At 42.3% G+C, this 17,201-nt stretch overlaps 1 protein-coding gene across 2 annotated transcripts in view; it reads right to left on the reverse strand.

Moving 5' to 3' along the window:
* Positions 1-17,201, reverse strand: part of nav2a (neuron navigator 2a) — a 101,334-nt gene that overhangs the window by 43,805 nt on the left and 40,328 nt on the right. For both annotated transcript variants that reach the window (XM_028589316.1, XM_028589395.1), the window contains 4 exons: positions 15,250-15,359; positions 15,048-15,156; positions 12,512-12,943; positions 6,787-6,909 (listed from right to left, as the gene is read on the reverse strand). In XM_028589316.1, coding sequence (XP_028445117.1) covers positions 6,787-6,909; positions 12,512-12,943; positions 15,048-15,156; positions 15,250-15,359 — 774 coding nt within the window. The remainder of the gene's footprint in view (positions 1-6,786; positions 6,910-12,511; positions 12,944-15,047; positions 15,157-15,249; positions 15,360-17,201) is intronic.

Consider the following 17,201-nt stretch of genomic DNA (forward strand, 5'->3'; position numbering starts at 1 on the left):
GAAGTAAAAAGGAGCACAACAGGGGCAGCTCCTATAGGCACGTCCCTATGTCATGTTAGGGTAAGTGGGCATGGCAAGTTGAAAAGCAGTGTCAAGCAGTGTGACTTTATGACATGTCATGTAAAACAAGGTTATTAAACTACTCCATAATTGCATAAAAAAAAAAATGCGGGGTCAAAGTGCTGATGAAGCTGAGTTCCTGTGTGTCTGATTATCATATAAATAGACTCCTGGTTCTTTGGGGAACAAGATCGGCTGGATGGCTCATGAAACGACAGGAACAGAGGGAGGAGAGTGATTATTATTACAGTGGGAGCCTTCAGGCAAACCACAACATTCACTCTGGATACCAGGGGAGCAGGTGGAGGTGGGGTTAGAGAGAGACAGGCTGGTAGAGGGTGAAACAGGTGGAGGGCCAGGTGTTGTTGGTAGCTGAGGAGAAGAACATCTCTCCTCCTCTACCGGAGGCCAACAGGGAACCTGCTCAAGTCCAGACAGGAGAGGCAACATATTGGGGCTTGGGGCATGTGTGTGTCTGTGTGCGTGTGTGTGCGCCAACTTGTTTCTGTTCTGTTGCAGGTGGGATTAAAAATCACAGATGATTTCCAGTTTTATCAACATCCATTGTACTTGCAGTTGTATAGTGATTCCACATAATGGGGGCAGACAAAATAATCTGAACGTGTATCATAATAATAATAAAATGTAAGAAAGTCAAAAGGTCAGGCCTTTAACTTTGAAGTAACTAACATGGGTCCTCTACAGTTAGCCTACACACCAGTTGTGTTAATAATTTGGAATTTGAGTAATTTGCAGGGGGAAAAAAATCTTTGATTCAAACTATCTGCCTTGAGACTTGGCTTCATCACTGGACTAAAATACCGATAAGAAATTAAAATACAATTCAGGAAGGACGGTTTAAGCAATAAATCTATGAGTTTGAGTTTATCAGGTGCCAAAAGACAATTCTGGAAAATCACAGTAGAATTACACAATTCACATTACAACGTAATCTACCAGGAATGTGGTGCTTGCATGTATTTGATTGGCCAATGCAGAAGGTTGCCGAATGACACCGCGCTGCGGTAAATGTTGAACTAGTTTCAGTTTAGTTTTTTTTTGCCAGAGGATCATTGAACTAAATAAGGAGGCTGGGTTTTATATGCAGTGCTAATGGACTTAAAAGACTAGTGTTGCGAGGCTTAGTACCACAAAGGCAAGGCATGGCAAGTTTACTCAGGTTTATTTGCCTTTGAAACACCAAGGCAATTTAAAGGACTTTACAAAAGGCTATTAAATCTACAATTAAAAGATAACGAGAAGGACAATTAAAGGAATTAGAGTGAGCAACAGCTGTCTTTGTGTTTTTGACAGGCCCCTGCTGATGCAAGGTGTATCTGTCAGTGGAACAATACGGTTTATACTGTACGAAGCGTGTCTTGTCTTTGGCATATTCTGTGTTGTCAAGTATGTTTCATGACATTAAGTAATTCTACGGTTTTCTCTTTAATGTGTTGTACCGACATCTCTGGTACAACACATGAATGATGATTGGACTCCTTGGAGCTCGATTGCGTGTCTCATGTTGATTTAAAACCTCTTGTGTCAAGCTGCTTATTGTCAGACCTCTTGATAATGATTGGAATCAGCCTTTACCCAACATGACCCACCTTTGTTACAGTGCTACTTGCATTCACATGGTTAGGTCTATCTCCTTGAGGTTGTGTGTTAATTTTTCACATTGTTAGTGCTACACGTTGGCCAAACCAAATGGACTGTTTACTAGGGGTGTAACAATACATTGATCTGGATCGATATATCGCTTCAGTCCTCAATGATCCAATATTATAGACTGGGTAGACCCAGCCCGATCTGCCGGCGATTTGATTTCTCCCTGCAGCTCAGGCTGGAAACCTGTACGTTTATCTATTCTGCTTCCGTTACAAATTTACGGGAACCAATCGCAACTGGCTTATCCACCTGGCGCGCTGTTGCCGGGGTTTAACACAATGACAATAGAGAAGCGACCAAGCAGCTTTTTGTTTACATTCAACAAGCCGGCCACCGAAGCGCAGCAACCCGTTGATGCCGCTGTCGCTGCTACGTCACCCGGATCGGTGGTCTGATTGGTTGAAGGACTATCCAATTGCGTACAGAGTCATTTGAACTACGCCCGTTGATCACGCCTCTTGTGCAGTAGAAAATACAGAGCAGACTCCCCAGACTAATGTTCAATCTTACAAGATTGAGCTTGGTCTGGTGATAGCCAGACTACCAATATTAGCGATACAAAGTGAAAATCTTGATACATATCGTCATCTTTAAGATTTTGAAATTCCCACTTTATATTTATTCTTTTTACTAAAAAGAGTAGTTTGTTTTTAATTTAAATGTCTGGAAGAACTTAGTAATGAAATTGTCCAATCATACGATTTTTGTAAATATATATAAACGTAACTGATTGCGTCAATTGGGCTTATGTATGGTCTGGTATCGGTCGCAGGCCCCTGAATTAAATCAAATCCAAATTGTATCGTGACAGACTTTGTGATGTCAGTAAATATTGTATCGTTGTCCTAAGAATCAATATAATATTGTATCATGATAAAACTTTGATTTACACCCCTATTATTATACAGACTATATATACTATAATTCATTATCTTGCTTGTTTTTCATGCAGCACATTCTTCTTTTCTTCAAACTTCTTCTTTAAGAGTCCTGGTCCTGCCAGTACTGACTGTACCAGCAAGTAAATGTAGAGAACAGGGAAATAAACCATTAACACAAATGTGTAAAACATTACTAAGATCCTTTATCACCCTGCCGCCTCGTTTTCATGTGAAAGCATCAGTCAGCAGCCTGAAACGGAGTAGTTTATGTGGTGCTCTCTTCTCTTCTCTGTATCACATTCTCATTTGGAAAAAAATAAATTATATCTTCAACGCCTCAGCAAGAAGGGAGGGGATGGGAGGGGGGTGTCTCTTTAACACTCATCGCTACAGTGGTTTCACACCACAGAGACATCTCCTTTGTCTGCTTTAACAAAGAGAATTCAAATCTGAAGACAGGCGGTTATGGATTGCTTCCTCTTTCTCCTGCCGCAGAGATAAATGACAGGGATAAGCATGCATACACACACACACACACACACACACACACACACACACACACACACACACACACACAGAGCTCCTGGTCTCTATTGTTTCTACTTATTTACTCTGCCTCGCAGGGCCTGTTGTCCCATGAGTCAGTGTGTTCCACTGCTGGTTTCCACCAACTGCTTTACATACATTTGACAGTTGGTAAAACTAGTTCTTGCACTTCCAAGAGGAGCTGCCGATCAGCAGCACTGATCACATCAGTCACTAACTCAGTCGATGAGATGGTAGGGCTTTATTAAGGGAAAAAAAATTACAATCACGATTTGTTTGGTCTATAGTAAAATCATGATTATTTAGCACGATTACTGATTGACTTTTGGAAAGATGTTGCAATCGTGAAACTTAAAAAACAGGAAAACAGTTAAACAATTTAACTGTGAAATTTCCCTAAATACTTTTCCTATTGAACTGTTTTTCTCCCATTTAGAACACAAGACAAAATAAGAGTTTACTCTTATTGCACAGCCCTATGAGATGCCGCTCAACGCTGCGTTTTTCTAGTTGCATCCTTTGTGCTCCTCATTAGTGCAGGTTTGGTCTGATCGGGAGGGTTTTAGCGTGAAGGCCTAACAGTTTTAGGAACGCTCTTAACTGTGAACCTCGACCCTTTTGAAGCTGTGACCTCCTTGTCCAGGGGTCACAAGGTTTTTGCCCCAATGCCACGGAGAAACCTAACACCTTTCCCCCACCCCCACACTTCCCCACCAGCTCTGAGAGGCTCGGCTACATCCCAAACCAGAAGACTTTAAAATAGGGGTGGGGTGGTGGGGGGGAATCGATAAAGCATAGTATCGCAATATTTTCCGTGGCAATACTGTATCTCTACACAGACCCCAAGTATCAATCTATTATTGTATGTTTGTCTGCTTGACAATCCCATTTGCAGCAATAAAATTGAAGTGAGATGAACAAACAGAGACATGTATCTTTTTAGATAAAAACAGATGTTGACTAAGTTTCCTTTTGGGGACATCATCTGAAATTGGGAAAAATTTGAAGTTGGAAAAAAACTGCAATAAAATCGTATTGTGACGTAAGTATCGGGATAATATCATATCATGAGGCCTCAGGTGATTCCCACCCCTACTTTAAACTATAACAGGTTTATAGATGGGTCACACACTCACCCAGAGAGCAAATACAGACCGCACACACCTCTGAGCACAGAACCTCTGACACTCACGAACCACAAAATGTAGGAAGCATGCAGAGAAAGGTGCTCACCCCCCTCTGCCTCCCCAAACTGCACCATTAACCCCAGTCTCATGTATTAAATTAGTCTCATCTTTTACAACAGAAAACCAGTCACCCTTCTTTACCCTCCAGCTGCACTTGCTTCCGCTTGTTATGCTAATGCATTTTTTATCTGCCGCTTCCACCTCTCCTAATTAATCCCAAAGTAAAAGCAGTGAGCACATTTATCAGACATTCCTTCGGGGGGGGGGAGGTGTGGTCGGGAGGAGGGGAGTCACCTCATCCCTTCTTAAATGTTAAAACTCTTTCCTTGCCCTTCTCTTTAATCGTATGAAAGAAATAATGAAGCTGACTGAAGATCATGAAAGAAGAAATGTGAAGTTTGTGGAGAAAGCATAACATCTGCCTACTTGGTCAATTAAACCTCACATGGAAACATGAAAGCAAAAAAAAAAGGGAGAGGAATCCCCCAACTTTTATCATTTAATGGCTTTCCAGTTTCTTCCACTCGCTGCAGTCTCTAATCAAAACAAGCGAGAGGAAAATGAAAGGTGAGATGAGAGACAAAGTCCTGCATGTTAAGAGAGAAAGAAAGAGGGTGAGAGGAACGGTGAGTCCAGGGACAGTTTATGTTAAGCCCCACCTAAGGGCTGGGGGAGTTTAATGTGAAGGACTGAGGGTACAAGGCAGCGAGAGGGCAAAGGTCAAAAGTCTGGAGGACAGGAAATTAGCCACACCTGAGGATTTACGGAAAAAGGCAGTTTGAAGCACTCAAGACTACAACAAAACACGACAGCATGTCTGTCTGTGTGTGATCGGTTTCAAACCGATAGAAGACTTCAAAGCTTTTGTTTCACATGTCAAATATTTCTGGTCCTAAAGCACAAGAAACTGGTACATTTCTTTTCAATAAAAGATTCCATGTGGATGATATATTGAGGAGACAAGTCATTCCTTTGTCTCACCCAGCCTCTCACTCATTTATTTATTCTTCCAACCACCAGTCCATCTTCATATCAAGCTTATCCCCCCCCCCTTCTCTCTCTCTCTCTCTCTCTCTCTCTCTCTCTCTCTCTCTCTCTCTCTTTCTTTTCTTCCCCACCATCCATCTCCATCTTGCAACATGGTGGGCTTTGCTTGGCCTTCATCCATTTCCATCTGTCAATTAGCCAGGAACCAAATCCCTCTCCATCTCTGGGACAGGACAAAGACGGCAGCATTACACAGAATCCCTCACGCTGACACGGGGCGCTCTGGAAAGTCCCACTGATACACAAATACTTCATCTTCTCACTTTATTACATGCTGTGGCCTATATATCCAAGATAATACCAACAGAAATGCACGTGGCTCACTGCTGTTCTCCAACATTTCGGATCAATCGGTGTGTCAGCAGCGGTGTATTGTACAAAGCTCAGTTACATCACATCCTGTAGCAATGGTACAAGTCTGAGCAAAACCTCTGCAATACCATTCTGTGAAACAGAGAGATAATTATTATTTTATTAAGATATTAAGCAATAGACAGGATATGGTGGTGTTTTAGCTGTTTCTCAGTTTTCCATTTGTTTCAACGCTCTATACACCGCCTGCTCAAGATATTGTGTGTTAGCTCCATCTTATGTGCAAATCTGCGATATTAAACCTTTTCATGACTTCCATCTACATCCATAAACACACCTTTCAAACCCCCAAGTATGTCAACCAAGGCAGATGGCACCCAGAGAAGACTAAACAGATAACAGAATTTAAACTTCCAGGAAACAAGACAGTGTGATAAAAAATAAAACTTTCTTTTTTCTCGACTGACAGGAGCAGAAAACAGACAGGAAGCATTACAACCACCGGACATGCCTACAACGTCATTGGATAACAATATTTACTGTCTATGCCTAAACTCCCACTACTGGACAAACGCACAAATTTCAGAATGTTTAATAGGAGGCGAATAAAGGAAATCTGGGAACTGTAGGTAACCAGTAGAAGTACTGTAGTTCAATACATTGGAATCTGGTGTGTTTAAAATGGCAATAACTGCAATTCCCATTGAAGGTGAACTGGTAAAAAAAAAGGTCAGTAGAAATTGACATTTGCTGTATCTTTGCAGGCTCGCACTGCCTACGCACTGAAAGGAAGGCATCGAATGACACATTTGTGCCCGTTACTCTTCTGCATTACAAGAGAATAAAGACGGAGCAAACGTGAACTTCAAAACAAATTTTTTTTATCTGAGTGTGGACCAGTTTACTTTCAAAATTGAATTAGTAGCGATGGGCAAAGCAAGCTGAGGGAAATTGGTTACTGCAAAAAGTAAACACCAAATCAAAAGATTACTACTGAAACGAACTGAACATCACAGATGGGTCATTTCAAAGTATAAGAGAATAAGCAGGTGAAATTTCCCTTTAGGATGTTTCTGACTTACCTGTCAGCATCTCCCTGTCCTGACGACGTGTTTCGGTGGAGTGTCTCTCGGACGGCGGCCATGCTATCGGGCAGGCGGTTCAGGCGCCGCGTGTACAGACCCAAACCTCCGTCGGTCATATAACTGCAAAACACAACAAAGCACGTTAGATATCGTCCCCATAAAGCAATTCTAAGGCACACAATGAAAGGGCTCAGAGAGGATGATTTGAAGTTGTGCAGTACCACACTTTGTCTCAAGACCTTGGCCAGAGTTAACACACTCTTCTTTTGCTTCTTCTCAGAGCTGCTTTAGTTGTGTATAGATCAGGAGGAACCCACATCCATCTAGTTTTCCAGTCGAAGCAAAGCTCTCATTAATCAGGGCCAAACGTTTGGCAAAGAGCTCCCTAACAAACACTGAAGAAAGCAAACTATTGGACTGAGGACACATTTCTCTCATGTGGCGAGTGGTAAACAACAGTGGTCTGTAGAAGAAGTGGCCGCTCAGGAGACAGAGGATGAGTCTGTTCTTTATTCCCACAACGAGGATATCGCCATTCATCACATCTACTCTGGGCTGGGATATTATGATTGACTGAGTAGCTGAACATTATAAATACAAAAAATAAGCTAAAAATACACTATATGTATAAGTGCAGGCTAAGCAGGCTTCCCTTCATTTCATAACGGAAAATTACATTTGAATGGACTTGATTTATTGGTTGCTGGAGTCAGAGACTGGCCGTTAGCAGCAGTTACAGTCTGAAGCAGATGCTGAGGCCCTGAACACTTAAAACAAACATTCCCATTCAAACTAAAACAACACCAACTAATTCCCCAAACATTTACTCGTGGAGGAGATTCCTAATGGAACTAAATATTGACTCATTTAACCTAGGTGTAATTTAATGAAATGTTTGCCGATTTAAAGTTGAGGCTGGACCGTTCAGTCAGTGAATGCTTTCTGTGTGGGGCTGTGATGACTCGGTTTCAGCAGTTGAGCGATTAGAAAAATAAGCCCAGCGAGAGTTCAACCACTAAAACCCTTTCTGTGTTATCTCTGTGTGGATCTCAGCAAGAGGCAAATGAGCGCACACACACACACACATTTATACCTACATGTATATACAGTATACACAGAGTACAGTGTTTCTTATACACAGAGCTCCTTTGTGTGACATGCAGTCAAACTGAATCAGCATCTGAGCTGCGAGACAGAAACGGCAACGGCAACCAGAAGTCACTCAGCAGAGAGCAAACCTGTGTAGATGCTGAACAAACTGCGGCCTTTACAATGTTTACAGCTGCAAGTATGATTAGGAATTTTGCAACGTTGCAGTAATTGTGTTTTTTTCTTGGCCACTTAGGCGCACAAAACAAGCTGCTAGATGTTTCATTTCTTCACCAGCTAGTTGTTCAGTGGGTCTGTCTGTGAGTTTTTTTTTTTTTTTTTTTTTTTTTTACTCAACACAGCTGCTGCTGGAAATAAGGTTGATGAGAGCCGAGTCTGGGCAGGAAAACTAAAACACTGCGCTGAAAGAGCCTAATAGGTCCTGCAGAGCTGCGGGGGAACTACAGCAATGGGTAACAATTCACTGTGGTGATAGAAAACAGATATGAGGCACACTGGGACTGATTTGTTGTACCCGACAGCATGTGCATTACAGTTTTAGCAGCAAACCTGAAAGTACCAGATGTTGTACTTTGTCACCAGAACATGAATGCAGTATAAGGATTGTGCCCTCTCTCTCAGGTCATCTGGTAGCCGTCTGCTAACCATTACCCAGAGTCCAAACTAAACAAGGAGATTCAGCATTTTTGTTACCATGCACCAAAGAGCTGGGACAAACATCCAGTAGAAAGAGGACATGCCTGATTTGGACTAACTTTATATCCAGATTAGTATTCTCAGCTGCTTTTATGAACCATAGGTATTCATCAGTTAGTACCAAAATTGTTTCTATCATTTACTTGTGTTCTTATGTCTTATGTTGTATTTATTATATGCTTTTGAAGGTATTATTACAAGCATTTGAAATTGCTTTTAAGGTAAGAAATCATGAATCCTGATTACCACAAAAGCTAAATCAAACGATCCGTGTACCACCAAATATCGGACAAATCAATACCTCTGTTTTTTTTAAGATTCACACAATCAATCAGACAGAGGAAGCAATGAAAACATAATTTCCTGCGCTTATATAAGACACAATAAGAGAGACAATGTAGATGGGTGAATAATGGTGGGATACAACTCTGACCGAGGATCCACTCTGAGGGGGGTTAGCTGCCATTTATCGGAAGCATCCATCATCCCAAAGCAAAGTCACCTTGAAGATGGTCAGTCAGTCAAGTCAATTACATATTAATTCTTCACACTAATGAGTAACGGAGACTCCCTGTCCAGTTTCAGATGCCTGTTAACCTGTAACCTTCTGCATCAGGAGAAACGTGTCCAAACAAGAGAGTTCATGGGCTGAACTGGAGCAGCCAGGTAGAGTTTACACAGCCAGGCGTGCCACTAACAGAAGCAAAAAGTTCTTGAGTAAATGAACCTGCAGAAATATTTGACTTACTAAAAGAATGCACGCACTGTGGTATTGACAGGAGGGAATTCACAAACTGTCACACTCTTGAAAACAAACAATCGCCTGTAGAGCTTCTGATGTTTTGTCTAGATAGTTTGAAACACTCTGACGTACCTTTCTGCCTCAAACATGGTAACACGGTCAGTCCAAAGCAAAATAAACACGTCCAGGTGAGGGTTGATCCCCTTTTGATAAAAATCTCCTGATCAAGGGTGTCCGTTTTCCACCGTCTGGCTACTGTCTGTTATCAGGTCTGAACCTGTGTGCGAGAGATCTGCTGTTGTGTAAATAATTTCACCAGGTGAGAGCGTGTTTGGTCATGGTGATATCAGAAGTGATTATGTGTCCATGTGCAGCCTGAGCGTGTGTGAGAGTGTGTGTGTTGCTCTGTGGGAGCTCAGTGTTGGTATGCAGCCTCTCTCTCCTCAGCTCCACATGTCTTCCCCCCCCTGGCAGGAGGTTGGGTCTTTCTGCGAAAGGTGGAGGAGGGATGGGAGGGAAAGGGGAGGAAGGGAGGGAAGGGGGAGGGCTGAGGGGCAACATACCCCCGAGCCGAGGAGGTGGTGAGGGAAGGGAGGAGGGGGGGTCTTGTCTCAAAGGGCCAGGGAAGCCAAAAGAAAAGATAGAGGTGGGGGGTTGGAGATTGGAGAAAACCGATGCAGATACTAAATGTGGTGTGATCAGTCATGTTGTCTGTGTTGTAGCACTCTAATAAATGGACTATCAGGACAGATGGATGCTTATCTGATCTCAGTGTACCGTTAGACTGCTTCTAAATGTCTAGAGCTAAAACGGATTGCTTTTAATAACAATTCATCTCTTGTTTTTTGTTTGTTTGTTTGATTAAGCATTTTGTCTGTAGAATGTCATAGAATAGTGAGAAATTAGCACTACTGTCCAGAGCTAAAAGGTGACGTCTTGACATTGCTTGTTTTTTCCGGCCATTAGTCCAAAACCCAAAGATATGACATCAAAAATAAGTTTTACACTGTCACTAATCCATGGTTCTATATTGTTATGGGAGTTAAAGGGTCAGTTCAAAAAATAAATATCATATGCTGAGATACCTGTCTCTTAAAATGTCTATTTCCACCCCAAGGTGAAGTGAATTGAATGTGGTGCTAACAGCTTTGAAAGAACAGAAGAAGAAAAAGATTGATAAGGACTGTTTCTATAATAGAAAGTACATCAGATGACAACTGCTCACAGGAATAACAAAGATATTATCTCTGGAAAGAAATGTTGCCATTAAATTCCATTCACCTCCATTGTAATGAGGTGAAGTAATGCATTAGAGAGACAGATATCTCAAAACCGGGACAAATAAAAGCAGAACTATCGAGGTGATAGAAACTTGCTTTGTTAGTTGTGTGACTCTTTAATTGACATTTAAGTGCAAGAAAACCGTGAAGTGGAGTCTACTGCTACACTCTAAATGCCAGCTCCTCCTCTCTCGGTAAACATCCCAGAAGAACCAGTTAGTGGATGCTAACCGCTAAATGGCCTGAGGATAAGGAGAAGGGTGGGGGGAGGTCATCAATCCTCGTCTGTGTTAGATGGTTAACCTAAATTCACAATTTCCTACTTTTGACAAACTAAAGAATTTATAAATTATTCCAACGAATGAAAAATTGATCAGGAAAATAATCTATTATTGCAGCCCAAACAATATCAGATAAGAAAATCAGGAAATTCTTTTTTTATTTGCCTTGCTTTCCTCACAGGTCCGACACAGCCTGAATATCAAGTTTTCAGAGTCAGCAAATGGCCGTGCTCACCTGTTCACATCACTCACCTGTCCAGGTGTGGCTGTGGCTTGGCCTTTGTCAGCTCAGCCACAGATTCAGACATATCAAGTACTTCAAGAGCACTTAGCTCCCTCGACTTGTACAGCTGCCTCAGGGCTGGTGAATCAGTGCAAACCCATGGGGGCCAGAGGAAGTAATTCCCACTCCAGGTTTTTTTTTTATCATCTTGCTTCCCTGAGCTTTCAGGCTCTTTTCCACATTTGCATTCGTCTCAACTCAAATTAATCCCTGCAGCAGCTCTGTTATCAGATCCTGGTATCGCTGTCTCTGGCTTTCCCAGTTGGCACCTTTTACAACTTTATCTGATATTAATGATGACAGCAGAGGTTTCTATTGCACAGTGTGGCAGCGAAGGTATGCAGCAGGCCTGTTACAACACGGACAGTGGTTTTGAGAGAGCAAATAAACAAGTTATCAGCGTATCAACATTACTTGCGTCTGCAGACAGAGAGATGGGATACTTGTGGGATCTGAGCTGTACAGAATAAATGTTACTTAAATGCTACTGAGGATAAACTGTGGGATATTATCTGGCACTCGGGTCACAGGCAGGAACAGTGAGCAAGAAAACACTACTGCCCTCTTGTGACAAGCTTGTATTCAGACAACTCAGCCTATGGCCACATGGTCAACCATAACACCGTATTTCAACCAGCCAGAAAAATGTAACTATAAATTCATGATGCTTGAATAATAGAAGCACAAGGTAACATTTTACATTAACATTTTCATTACTTTATTTCCAATGAATTAGTAAACACTGTTATGCTAGTAGAGGTATAGAGGAGGTTTATAGTGGACATACAGCTTTTGGCACATCTACAAAGGAATGTCAAAGTAAACCAATCTTTTTCCTGGCCAAAATCCCAAATAGACTACATTTATTATACAAATACTGTATGTCACCCTGCAGATTTTTGAAAACAGAATCAGATACTATGTTAACTGGCTTATCATATTACAGAAGAACAATTTTAAGTTTTCATTTTCAAACAGAATCATAATAATCAGCTAGTGCCTCTCTCACTTGACCCCCCAAAAAGTGCATTCGTTGGTAGGTGGCAACGTACCACCATTTCTACAACTATTGATTATTTTTATTAGCAATAAATTAAGTGATCTTTTATATTGATAGGGAAATCACAAAACAGTGGAAAATGCCTGTCACAAATTCCAAGAGCCCAAAGTGACATCTTCAAATATCAACACCAAAGCAAATGTTTTGTCTTGCTAAATTAACAAAACTGCTGTTAAGTATATTTCTGTAGATTGACTAATTGTTTCTGCATTAGCAATTTCAAAACCTGTTTGCAGCATTAAAAAGTCTCCATCAGTGTAATCCACTTACCCGCTTGCGACATCATCAGTGCGCGCAGCATTCTTGGTCAGCACGTCTCCATCGCTCATGTAACCAGTGACGTCCACGGCGATGCTGTCCAGGTCAACGTCCTCCCCGGCCCTGTCTCCGAGGTCCACGCTGCAGAGGGCTCCTCCCCTGCCAGCCAGCTGCCGCCGGAGGTGCCCAGGGTACAGGTAGCGCCCCCCCTGGCCGCCGGCCGCCCGGCCACCGTAACTGTTTCCCATGGAGGGTGCGTCGCCCGCCTGCAGACGAGGGCTGGACTGGCCCAGTCGCCATGAGGACAGGGATGGACGGGACGAAGTGAGGCTGAGGATGCTCCGACTCCCTCCACTGTTGTTGCTGCTACCACCACCTCCACCTCCACCTCCACCACTGCTGATGTCTGTGGTGACGCTGCCGTCAAAGGTGGTTTCCAAGGTGCTGAGCAGAATGAGAGAGAGAGAGAGAGAGATGAGAGAATAAATGTGCAATCTGTGATCCACATGCAAACAAAAGGGAAGTCCCGTTAAATCTGATGAGGTTCTATTGAAAGCCATGATACCGCTAATATGAGAATAAACTAAGCCTGAACTACTCTGAATACATTTCTGAGCTAACAGTCATGGATGTCTTAATGACTCTGGATTACATCTCTACCTGTTGTTTTATTGTAACAGTACAGACAAAATAAGTTATCTCCAATGAGAGATCACACATTTGGATCACCACAACACCCAGACCAATTGTTTCTTGGTTTAAAGGCCCTGACACACCAGGAAGATTGAGTTTTTGTGGTGTGTCACGCACAGTCGATACTTATGGGCCCTTTTTTTGGAGGCATTGGAGACGTCAGTGAGATGAACCTCACACAAAAAGGCTCTTCTAATTTTTCATCTTTATCTTCATCTCATCTGATTATTCCAATACACATACTGTAGGGCTGTCAAAACTGGCCAAAATGCAACATGGCATCGTGACTTTGCGTAAACATCCACGCCACTTTCCCAAAGCCAAATGGCGTGTTATCTGTACGCATTTTGAGCGATCCACGTGTGTCTACGCTGTATACAGCGGATGTAAACATACCCACCACGTGGCATCGCCACGTTGCGTGTTATCACGAGAACAATGTCACAAGCGTGTAAAAAAAAATAAAAAGACAAAAAACAAAAGGTTGGGTATAGGATAAGAACACAGGGAAAGGCTTTAGTAACACAAAAAAGCAACAAAAACATGGAAAAAAACGACAAAAATACGCTTAGGAAAACAAACGGTTTGGTAGGAATGAAACATTGGGGAAGGCTTAAAAAAAAAAAAAAAAAAAACAGCTGAAAATTGCCACACGCGGGACGCCATCCCAGCTCTCCTGGGTGAAAGTCCTGCGTTTTATCCATCCACCACCCCAACCAACATCCCTATGCCGACCTATGTCCCTTTATACTACTCGCTACGGTGAAAATTCACTCATAATGTAGGTCAATGGCGGGCGAATTGCGTTGATAAACACGCTAAAAAGCGATTATGCGTCTTGATAATACGCCAAAATGGCATACGAATTGGCATGTCATACATGCGCCACTTCATGAGATCAGTCTGCCAAAATGAATGTTTCTTGTGTGGACAGCTCAAACTATCAGATGTCCACCAAATTCTACAGAAATCGGTTCAAAGAATCTTGAGCTATAGTACAGGCAAACAAACAGCATAATCTCCTCCTAGCCTAAACTAAATCGAGACAGCTGGGTCAGCACTGAGGCGCGAGGCCAGAGCAGAGGTCAAAATTCAGTGGGAGGGAACGTGATTAGAGCTAAACCTGAATCAAAGACGACATGAAAGACATGCCCTGCGATCAAAGCAAAAGATCCCTCAAAAGAAGGATGAGACGGGAACCAGAAGAAAAAAGGAGGTAATACCTGTAAACCTAGACAGACACAGTCTGCTGACCATGAGGCAGTTCAATCACTGACTCAAATCCCCAACAGTTATCCTGATTTGGCCTGTTTACCACTCAGCCGTGGCAGCCATTGTAAGGCGCTACACTTTGATGATCCCCAAACAGTAGAGTTTTTGTTTTCCACTGCAACACATTTCATAAACTTATATAATCTCTGAGCAGTGCTGAAATGACAAGGTGAAAAGAAAATGCTTTAGAAAAATCACTTTCATATTGACCATGATACATTACCAATACTTTTCAATTTAATCTTAGTGTTTTCTTAGTCTTTTTATAGTAAAGCTTTGCTTTCCCCAACTCAAAAAAACATGCAATACGCAGTGCCTGCAAAATATCCAGCGTAATTATTATACTTCCTCTTTTTTTGTTACCTACCGGACAGTTCTTCGAAGTTTTTCTACAAGTTTCCAGTAAACAATTTGGTATAGAAATAAAAGCAATCACAATATGTTACTTAAATAGCTATAAAAGTGCATAAAAAGAAGTAAAATAGTTCAACAAGCTTGTTAAATTACTATTTACCTCAAACCAGAGTATATGGGCTCGGTGGGGTTGCAGCACTGAATCACCATGAATGTATTAGATTTTTACCTGTGTGTGACCTGAGTTCCTCGCAAGCTGGACATGGTCTCCTCCAAGTTTTGCCGCAGGTCTGCAATGTTTTTGACTGTACGCAACCGCCTCGTCTCTGGGTCTTCACCTGAGTGAGAAAAAAAAAAAAAAAAAAAGCTCAGAAACATTTACCAGGAGCACAATAAGCCGAACAGAGACTTTACTGTAAGTGATCCCCCACCTGAAAGGTCCTCGATGGAGAGCTGGCTGGCCTTGGAGAAGGAACCGTCTCCACCTCTTCCTCCTGAGCCGCTCTCAGTGTTCGCGGTTTCCTCGCCGTCTGTTTGGGATCTGGGAAAACAAATAGTTCGAGGGGATCAAAGGGGGTGCGGGGTGGAAGGTATCATTGAATCCATCATCTGAATTATTGTGCATTTAGTGGGAATATTCAGCAAATTGTCACGAAAGAGGGATAAACCTGATTAAGAATGAAATCTGCTGTGTTTCAAGTCTTGTGACCGGAGTCCAAAATGAATGCCTGCTAAGCCCCAAATGCCAGGTTGTCTTTGAAGGAGAAATCAATACAGTTCACCCGCTGCACTGGCTGGTGCCTCGGTTGTATACAGCCTTTGGTCTTTGCCTGATCCCAGACTTTGTCCTTAGCGACTACCGTATACTCTCTCTGAGTGTGAGCCGGTCAAAACCACTGACTGCCAGCGTGACAGCATGTCAACCTTTCATTTAACTTCTGGACAGAGGTGCTCTAAGCAATGTTGGGTGATGTCACTTCTTGTTGACGTTCAAAGTATTGCCAAACAAAACAGAGGCTAGCTCGCCCCTCCCTCCTCCTCATCCCGTCCCCTCCCCCTCCCTTCCACGCACTTAACCCCCCCACCACCACCAAATCCTTCTTGTCAGTTATTGGCTGGAACCCTTTGTTTGTTATGTTTCGTGGCGTCGTTTTATGTTTGTTTTTGTTGGTGTGTGTGGAGCCTGAGCTGTCTATAGAGAGCGCGTTTTTTTTTTTTACAGTGTGTTCAGGGGACAGCCAGCTAGCGGATAGTGAGGAGATGTTTGCTGTATGTGACAAAAAAATGTATTAGCCTAAAAAACGTGTGACGTTGGTTAGAGCACCTTTAAGTGACCTAATATTGGTTTAAACTTCAGGTTATTTTCTTTCACTCTCTTCCAGACAATGGTTTACTTCAGAGTCCATTGCACATTTTTATACTTTGTATACACGTACAATGAAATCAATAGCTAATAAATAATAACTGCAAAACGGCAAAACAAAACCAGAAAAAAAAAACAAAAAAAAAACGTCACGTTATTTTATGCACTTACACATTTTCTGGCATGGTGCTTTGTTCTTAGTGTACAAGTCCTTGGCAGGGGAGGGGAAAAGCAACAGGAACTTTGATTTGATGTGTCTTATTTCTTCAATTTTCTGTCAAACATACTCTTTCTGACAGGTGGAGGCGATATAATCCTGCTGGTAATGGTACCTGACAGGTATACAGAGTAGTGAGGATGGGGGTGTTCTGGAGAGTTGGCTTGGTTAGCTACAGGTCAGGATGTACAGAGGGAGAAAGGGCAGCAGCGCAGGAAGTGTCAGGAGGCTAATGAGTGGCTGTTAGAAAGGACTCGCGGAGAACGAGAGGGACCTCCTTCCTTATCACACTGGGACCAGGACAGAGGTCAGGGGCACACAACATCCACACATATTTGCCCAGATACATGTGCACACACATGCAGACAGTACACTTTGCGCACACACACACACACACACAACACACAACACACACACACACACACACACACACACACACACACACACACACACACACACACACACACAAACACAGATGTGACATTCCTGGTTAACAGTTCACAGATGGCTCGATTCAGATTTTGTACTTTCAGATGCTGTCAGAGAATCAAATGTTAGATATGTGATGACTTAAATAAAAGTTATGACTAATCCTAGACACACAATATCATGGTAATATGCGGGGTTATACACCAATTCCTGGTTATTATTTAAAAGCTAAGAGTCAAGAACAGCGTAGCCCAGAACTGTTATCAGGTCTATGTCTGAACAAAAACACTCCAGTAAATATTTATAGTCACTGAAGAATTCAACCTTACCACTTCTGGGAAAACCTTTAGTCGGAGGAGGATGTGAATGGTTAA

The sequence above is a fragment of the Perca flavescens genome, chromosome 1, assembly GCF_004354835.1.
Source record: "Perca flavescens isolate YP-PL-M2 chromosome 1, PFLA_1.0, whole genome shotgun sequence".
In the NCBI taxonomy this organism is placed as follows: Eukaryota; Metazoa; Chordata; class Actinopteri; order Perciformes; family Percidae; genus Perca; species Perca flavescens.